Source organism: Pagrus pagrus (genome assembly GCF_965226575.1).
Source record: "Pagrus pagrus genome assembly, chromosome: 8".
Taxonomy (NCBI): Eukaryota; Metazoa; Chordata; class Actinopteri; order Spariformes; family Sparidae; genus Pagrus; species Pagrus pagrus.
In genome coordinates, this window is record NC_140192.1 from 4,858,813 (window position 1) to 4,867,265 (window position 8,453).

The 8,453-nt window shown below is 41.0% G+C and overlaps 1 protein-coding gene across 4 annotated transcripts in view; it reads right to left on the reverse strand.

The window, feature by feature from the left end:
- Positions 1-3,536, reverse strand: part of ebf2 (EBF transcription factor 2) — a 30,817-nt gene extending 27,281 nt beyond the window's left edge. For all 4 annotated transcript variants that reach the window (XM_084359391.1, XM_084359389.1, XM_084359390.1 and 1 more), the window contains exons 1-2: positions 2,906-3,536; positions 1,060-1,216 (exon numbers count right to left, since the gene is read on the reverse strand). In XM_084359391.1, coding sequence (XP_084215517.1) covers positions 1,060-1,216; positions 2,906-3,039 — 291 coding nt within the window. In that variant the 5' untranslated portion in view covers positions 3,040-3,536. The remainder of the gene's footprint in view (positions 1-1,059; positions 1,217-2,905) is intronic.
- Positions 3,537-8,453: the final 4,917 nt, after the last annotated feature.

The following is an 8,453-nucleotide window of genomic DNA, read 5'->3' on the forward strand; positions in this document are numbered from 1 at the left end:
TGGAGTGTGTGGGGGGGAGAGAATTAAGATGCATGAAGATAAGTTGGGAAGTAACCGAGCTCAAAAACTTCAAATGAAAAGTGAGATTGAGACTCAACGTCAGGAGATGGATGGATGCCTGGCTTCATAAGTTTTGTAAATATACACAGAGGAACATTTATTTCGCCATGCCATCGCTCTACCTCTGCATAATTACAAAGCAAAAACAGATGCCAGGGTAACCATGCAGAAAATGAACTCCTCCACAGCCGTCATATTACCGCACGCCGGCCTGTGTGGCACAAAGGGGAAGCACGCTGACAGCTTTCAGCCCCTGGCATTAGCGCCGCCGCGCTCCCACCCTCTGGCCATGAAATTCATAGCAAAACTATGTTTGAACTTGAGCTGACAGGACGGTGTCCTCTTGTCTTTCTCACAGGAGAGCTGTTGCCAGTTTGAGAGACGCTCGCTCCCCCTCACCACAAGGCAAAAACGTCCATCAACACTGGGCATAAGGCTCCCCGGTCTCCCCTCTCTCCGGTCTCTTTCTAACTCTGTCTCCACACTGAACCCTTCCTTATTTTGGTCTCGTCCAACCTGAGGAATCCAGCTCTCCCCCCCGACAGCAGTATTTAGAGTACGGGAGGGAGGGGGGCCATGAAGGAAAAGAGACTTTGATGATTAGTTCACTGTATAACTTAACAGGAGCAAGCATAATTTGCATTTTAAAAAGTAGTGATGTCCTCCTAATGAGGCAAGCTGCTAATTAGTCATTAGATATTCTTTTTCAATCCCACATCATCAGCTCATTGAGGGTAAAGCTTGTGTAAACATGTAGCCGTCAGCTGTTCGATATGCTTGGCTTTGCTGCGGATGGGGAAGATCAAGTTGAGCACCTGGTTACAGCTGAAATACTTTATATTTCCAGTACATTCTGCCGCCGCTGCTATTATTCACAGTTTCTCGGCTTATATTGCTTCAGATGGATGTTTTTTAAGTCTCGCCCTGAAAGATTTCTTAAAGATGCAAAAAGTGAATTAATGGCATGCTTAATTAAAGTGCTCACAAACACTCACACACCTTGTCATGCTCAACAAAGTCCACAAAGGCAGTCCTCTCCACCTCCACAGGTTGGCCGTGTCTGTCGTAGAGCGCCAGGACGAAGTGGAAGAAGTTGGACTTGCGGAGATTCGAGGGCGGCTGCTTCTCGAAGTGAGCTCTCGACAAGGCAACTCCACTGAGGACACAACGGGAAGAGACGGTCAGCATCAACACGTTCACACTGTGGTTCATAAACAGGAAGGTGAAGCTGATTTTAATTGAATGGCCATCTAGAAATGAATACGATCCATCGGTTGTTAAAATATTTCTTGAAATAAAATAAAAAATAAAAGCCAGACATCCTCCTCTGCTATAGTAAATCAATGAAACTACATTAAAATGAAGTTTAGATGTTTTATTTATTGGCACCTTCAAGAAAGTTAACGCAAATATTAAAATGTTTTTTTAAAAGCATTTAATTTTCTTTTGGCTGCAAAGTTTTTTTTAATTCTCTAACTACTACTTTTATTCAGTTCATCCACACAAATAATATCAATAATTTGTTTATGGATATTTTTTGTTTCACCTATAATTTAAAATCCCTTTTTTTCCTTTCTGGAATTAACTAATCGTGGAAAATTACTCAGAAAGGGAAAAACAGGAAAAGAAATAAACTTGAAAACAAACATTAAAATACAACGAGCTGTTTGAATGATGGTGGAGAATCTCTGGTTAAAAATGTTGATGTTGAAATTAAACAAATTAATTTAGGAGAAACTCTGGATGAGCAGCCAGATGAACAGATGAGCAGCACAGCAGAGAGCCTCCACTGTGTTCAGTACATTTAACTCCAGTTTAAAATTATTTTAAATCTGTGCAGGTGACTCAAACTTGAGAAGATGACGGATTTTCGTAGCGGCCGTAAACGTCTCTTCTAACCAAAAGAAGCCAGAGGGACATTTTTTATTTTATTTTCTTCCTTTGACGAGTTTAATTTCATTTTTTGATTAAATGCTGCAATCGAGGGAGATTATTTAACGTGCAATAAATCAAGTAAGGATATAAAGTAACCTGAAAACAAAACAAATCATAATTTATATTTATATTTTTATATCCAATGAGAATAAGTATCATATAATAAACGTATCGCCTTTTTTTTCTTAAAAAAAAAAGCCACCGCGCGTTTGTGAACACTGTCTTCTAAAGTTTGGACACAATCAGTTTGGACACCAGATGTGTTCCTTCTGGTAAAATAAATGAATTAAATGAATTAAAATGATAACGAAGAGGAAGTTTAAACATCTGGGGAGTAAACGATTCAACAATAGACGAGCGAGGAGAAATGTGAGGATGAGAGTGTGTTTGAGCTGCCAGATGAAAAATAACAGCTGTAACCGCTGTTTCATGAAGAAAAATATATGTTCAGCTTCAGTCACAAAAAGTTTTGAGAGATTTAATTCTGTAAACTAAATATGTATCTATGAGTAAATTAACTGATCTGCTGCTGGTTGACTTGATTTAGGCCGAAATAAAGTTCTGATCGTTAGTTTGACGTTTTCTTTCCTTTTCTACACAGAATAACTTTCTTTTAATTTCTTTAAATAATAATAATAATAATAATAATAATAATAATAATGTCGAGCCTTTCATCTTATTTAAATGTCAGGGTTTTAAAGGTGACTCCTGTCATCTTTTTGCAACAAGTAGTTTGCAGCTCTTTTCTCTTCTCGTGTCAAATATTCACACGTTTTAAAACGCTGCTGTGCTCGTGATGCTGCTGATGAAAATAAATTCTGTCACGTTGCTAACAAGCTGCGCTGCAGCTGTGTGAGCAGAGCTGGAGAGTGATGGTAATGTCAATAGATCAGCTGGGTTTGTACTGTACCTTTGCGCCGCGACGTTCGCATCCACAACCCCGACATTACGCACCCACGACCGGACCGGATCCATCTCCTCTCCAAGACTTCTCTCTTTTAATCCGCTCACTTCTCGTATCAGATGCTCCTGGATCCCGAACATTTAAGCCCCGTCTCGGTTGTCTCGATGCACTCTTTTTGAACTTAAGAATTAAAAAAACGAGTTGGAGAGCGTAAGCACTTTGGCAAACAACAGCAGAAGGTCCACCCCAAGGCGCTGCGCTCATCCAGAGCGCCGCAAGAACACTGAGCTTTCACAGAGCTTTGAAAAAGAAAAGACCGGAGCTGTGTGATGCTTCAGAAGGCGTCTCGGTAAAGAAAAAAAAAAAGATCCACTCACACTTTCTTTTAAGGCTGAAACGACGGTAACAGATGTATTCCCCCACTAATTGCAAGCATTGTCCAAGCGCAAAAATCTCCAGCGTCAGGTCGAGCGCAAATGGTCACCTGCTCTGGGCTCAACTCCTCAGACAGTTCAGAGCGAGTCCGGCACAGGATATTGTTTTTTAAAGAAATGTGTGTGTGTGTGAGGAAAAGTCTTCCTTTGTCAGGAGGCCGGATCGGATCAAAACAGTTGATCCGAGGGCCAGGAAGCTCGCAGTGAACCGCTGTCTTGAAGCATGAATGAGACCCTCTGCCGGGATAGAGCGTGGAGGAGGGGCCTTAGTGCCATATGGGGGACCGATTGTTGAAATGGATGCTCTCATTGGTGTAAAGTGCATCCGTTGTTTGGACTTGTGCCAGATTCAGCATCCAACCAGCGACTCTGGCAACAAACTTTACTCACATTAACTTGGACCGGGGTGATAACAGACGGGATGCACAACAATTAAAACGCAGAAACACGCGTCTGTAAAAGCCTTTAAACAAGAAGTGTGTGTCCGTCTGTGACATGCAAAACGAAAGGTCTTTCTTTGTGTGCGCGTGGGGATTTTAGTCAACATGTTTTGGGTTCACAAAATCATAGTTTCCTCACATGTGTCTGAGTGTTTTTTTATTTTCCCCCGGACCCTCTGGGCTTGTTCTGCCCTCACACATCGTGTTTGGTGTTTATTTGTTCAAAGTCGGGATTGGACACAAGTGCGCTCTCGACAGGCGCGTATTCAGCAGCTCGGCCGTCTGCTCCTTTGAACGCGGTGATTCCGCTGAGGAGGCATCGCATCAGTGTCAGCCCGCAACAATGGCCGTCTGGTTGGTCCATCAATCTCCGCCAGCAGCGGACAGCGCTGCGCTCTGATTGGCGTTTGGACCGCTGCCTGACCTGACCTGACAGTCCCTCCGAATGAGTTCTTAATCAATACAAACAGAACCGTCTGATCAGAAATCGACAGATAACGCTTATATTTTGTTAATTGGTGATGTGGTGTGTATATAAAGTAATAATTACTGGTGACAGTGTGAAAGTTTATTTTGCTGCTGATGTGCGTAATTTCTGACAACAAACAAACAATCTGGACATAAATAAATACAATTGAAATAAACCCAAAAAGTTTACAAATCAAGAAAAAAGAAACAAATTCTGCTGCTGTTTGTCAAAAATGATGATTCATAAACAAAAATCAAAACAAAAAGTATGATCGTAGTTTCACAGACGAACAATTTTAATTTCCCCTCCTGTTAATCTGGCGTTGAAAAGGAAAGTTTTTTTTTTTTTTTTTTTCCAGCTCTGGTTTTTCTTTGCCTCTTACCGATACTATTGTCTCTGTGTGGAGTTCGTGCGCCCTGGACAATGGATGTAAATCTCCCCCCCCCTCCTTTGGATCCCGCCTCAACCCACCATCTGCCAGCGCGGGACAAAGTCAGATGTTTCCCCCCAATTATGAGAGCTAGTCCTGGGGAATCCTGCTGCCGAGTCTCCGCCCTGTCGCCGTGTCCCCTCACACACGTCCTCTAACATGACTGACGGCTCTGCTTAACCATGAAAAAAATCTACATATGATGACACACTTTTTAATAAAAAATTCCTCCACTCGGTGCAAAAAAAAAAAACTTTCCAGGAGGACGTGATGCGCCTGAACATCACAAAACTGATTTCAGCGCCTCGCGTAAAAACTCCACTAATCGACCCAGGATGTCTGAAATCAAAGCCTCTGATGCTTCTTATGCAATAAAAAAATAATCTAAACTCTGGATTTGACCTTTCGGTTCCTCCTGGGTGTGAGGGATGGATGATAAGCCCATTTAATCTCATATAATCCTTTAATTTGAGCTAGCAGACCTCATCTGAGTCACCAAATACATTTTCTCTGACAGGTTTGTGATTCATCATGAGACGGTTTGACCTCATTAAGAAGTAAAATAAGTCGCACCTTTTATCCAATTTCTTCACATTTATGTGTTTATTCATTTATTTCAAAAGAAGGTTTCATTTATTTTGCCATTAAAGAGATTAATCCCGATTATTACGCCTTTAAAGAAGATTTTTAAAAAGCCATATTCCACTTGGAGTCTCACACTCTCACCATGTTTTATCGCTTTATAACACCAGATCTGATATTAATTATCTAATGTGGAGTATTTCAGCAGATGATTATTAATTGAAGCTCCTCAGGTCGTGTCCATGTGGTGTGTTTAAAAGTTGATTTCACGTCCCACAGGTGCGACAGGCTGGATCAACCACAACCTGCACATTTCGACTCGCTGTGTGGCTTTTTTTTTTTCTAATTTGGTGAAGCGGAGAGCCGGGCCCGAAAATGGGGGATTAGTCAAAACCACAAACGTCTTTCTAATCAATTTAACCCGCTGAGACGGTCAGCCCGTGTGTTTTAGGCGAGGAGGAGGTGTAGGAGGAGGTGGAGAGGGAGGTGGGGGGGATCAGTGACTGCTAAACCAAACAATGGGGTATCGTGTGCCGCTCGTCCTCTCCAGCATTCCCCTGCTCCCCTGGGACCCACAGAGCCACTCTCTGTGGATGGCACTGTGTCCACGGAGGTCAGGAGGGGCGTGGCGTGTGTGCATGTGTGCGTGTGTGTGTGTGTGTGTGTGTGTGTGTGTGGAGACGCAGCAGCTGGTTCCCGTCCCTCCTCTCCACTGTGCAGAAAACAACAGAGCTAATGCGACCCGCAACGTCTCCCATCGATCGTCGCATATTGCACACTCATTTTTTTTTTTTTTTTTTTTTTTGTTTGCTTATTTAGGGAAAAGATGCAGATCCTCCTCCTCCTCCTCCTCCTCCTCCTCAGGGGAGTGTTGGCATGCGCAATTAGAGCGGACCTCCGCCTGTAGCCTCATTTCTCTACATGAAAATAAACATCATAAACTTTTAACAGCAGTCTCAGGAATGTTGGAGTTAAAGAAAATCTGATGCGATGGACTGAAACTATCACAGACTTTATAAAGGGACTTCTGAGCAGGGCTGTTTCTCTACACGGTTATCGTGGCCTTAAGAGGTCACGATAATGGTGTTATCACGATATATATCGAAATTTGGGGGAAATTCATCTGTAACTCTATTTTTGTTTTGTCTCTTTTGTGGCACTCAAAGCCAGAGTTCATCACCATTATGTTACAAATAAACTGACACCAACCAAAATGGGCCAAATCCTAAACTTTCTTCCTGATTTCCAATGTTCACATTAGTAGTTTTTCAAATATGAATACCATTTTAAAAAAACAGAACAGTTAAAACCTTTGTTAGTAACTTATATTGTAAAAAGCTCTCATTATCTCAGAGATCGGGGCACAATATTGTGCTTTTGTGGGAGGTTTAAGTGGGTTTATAGTCAGTTGGAAAATGTGCTTGTATGAATACCATCAGGGGCCGCTTTTCAAACATTTCTTTTGGGGCCCCTCCACCGACGGTGCACCTCTGGGTGACGGCTCCGCACCTTAACGCTGGTTGCCACCCGTCATAAACAGAAAAACTCAAGCGGCCAAAAGACACCAAACATACTGTTAAGAAGTGGATCAACATTTGGAAAACGAGAACAGGGCGTCTTACATAAAACATTACATCACAAACTAAGACTTTTGACTTCTGTCTGAGTGAAAGAGCCAATGACTGAGCAGATGCTGCAGAAACTGGCCCAAATTTAAATGAAATGCATTAATTAAGGGTGCAATGTGTAGTTTGGCGAAATAAATTAAAACTCAGAAAGGTAATATTTACAATATTAATAAGGTAATGACACAAGATCAGGAATATGTTTCCATAACTGAATAAACAAGCTGTCCTCAGAGTCCCAGAACGCTGAAGCTAAAAAACACAAAAGGTGGAAGAGTCGTGCACATATAAACACAGTAAAACAGCGTGAAAGTGTGTTTGTTCATTCAGTTTATTAACTCTGTTGCAAAGTGCACCTTTAATGTTATTAAAACTGGTGCTTTTCCTGCTCTAACATGTCACACTATCAGCTTTGAGGGTAAATCTATTGTGCGTGTGTCACCAGTTCTTTCAAACAGTTAATACTGAGAGTTTTGTGGTATATGAGCATGAATTCACTCCCACAACAATAACTCACATTGCATCCTGACTTGCAGGTAAAAAGGCACCAACATATATCTGCTGAAAGTTTCTATCTGTTCTCAGTCTGACAGCTTTATGGGACGGTGTAAATCCTTTACTCCAAAAGATCACTGAATGACTCAAGATTTGTTATCACCTAATAGAAACATTGCTTCAGAGAAAGGGATTGCCCTTTTTATTCCTGCTGAGGATAAAAAAACCTCATTGATATAAAGAGGTTTTGCAGAAACATTAACATATTATAGATAACATATTAAAATCCTTTCTGAACAATCTGTTTCTAAATATATTTATAAAATGATCAACTTTAGATTATTTGCTTTGCTTGAGCTGAAACTGTTACAAAGTTTAAAACTGTGTGTGTTTAAAGATTAAACTTTATGATGTTCTTGTTTTGATTGTGTGCATGATGCCAGTATAAATTAAATCTACAAAATATCTGTTCAACTTGAGAACCAGCATGTCCTGTAACTGTAAATCACTCAAATGTCAGGTTGTGCCCACCGGCCTCTTCTTAAAAAGTTGTACGTCAGTGCCATCTACTGGTCTGGTCAAGAAACATCATCAACTCTGGTTTGCAATCAAATCTTTGTCATATTCTGGTGTGTTGTCTTATATCCTCTTCAGATTCATTCAGAGACAGGGGGTGTATTGGTATGACAAACTTTTTATTAACTTAGAGAGACTGAAAGTCTTACACTTAAACTCTGGACAAACGTGCGTGTGTCCAAAGATCCGTCAAAACAACACATCTGAGCTCACGGGTACATGGATGGTGATTGTTACAACAATGGTGTCAGTTACGTCTCAGCCAGTGACCTTTTGTTAACATGTCATACACTTCTTGCTCCAGAAAAATGACAGAAAATGAAATTAGACGAAAAGCCCAAAGAATAATCTTTAAGATAATTATATAAAGAGACAAAGACAATAGTGTGATCAGTTTAAAATAAAATCAAGTCAGGTACTGGAAGGTTTTCACATTGTTTTTCAGACATTGTTAAGAGAAGAATATGTCAAATAAGCGTTGCCCTTTTTTACATTCAGATATC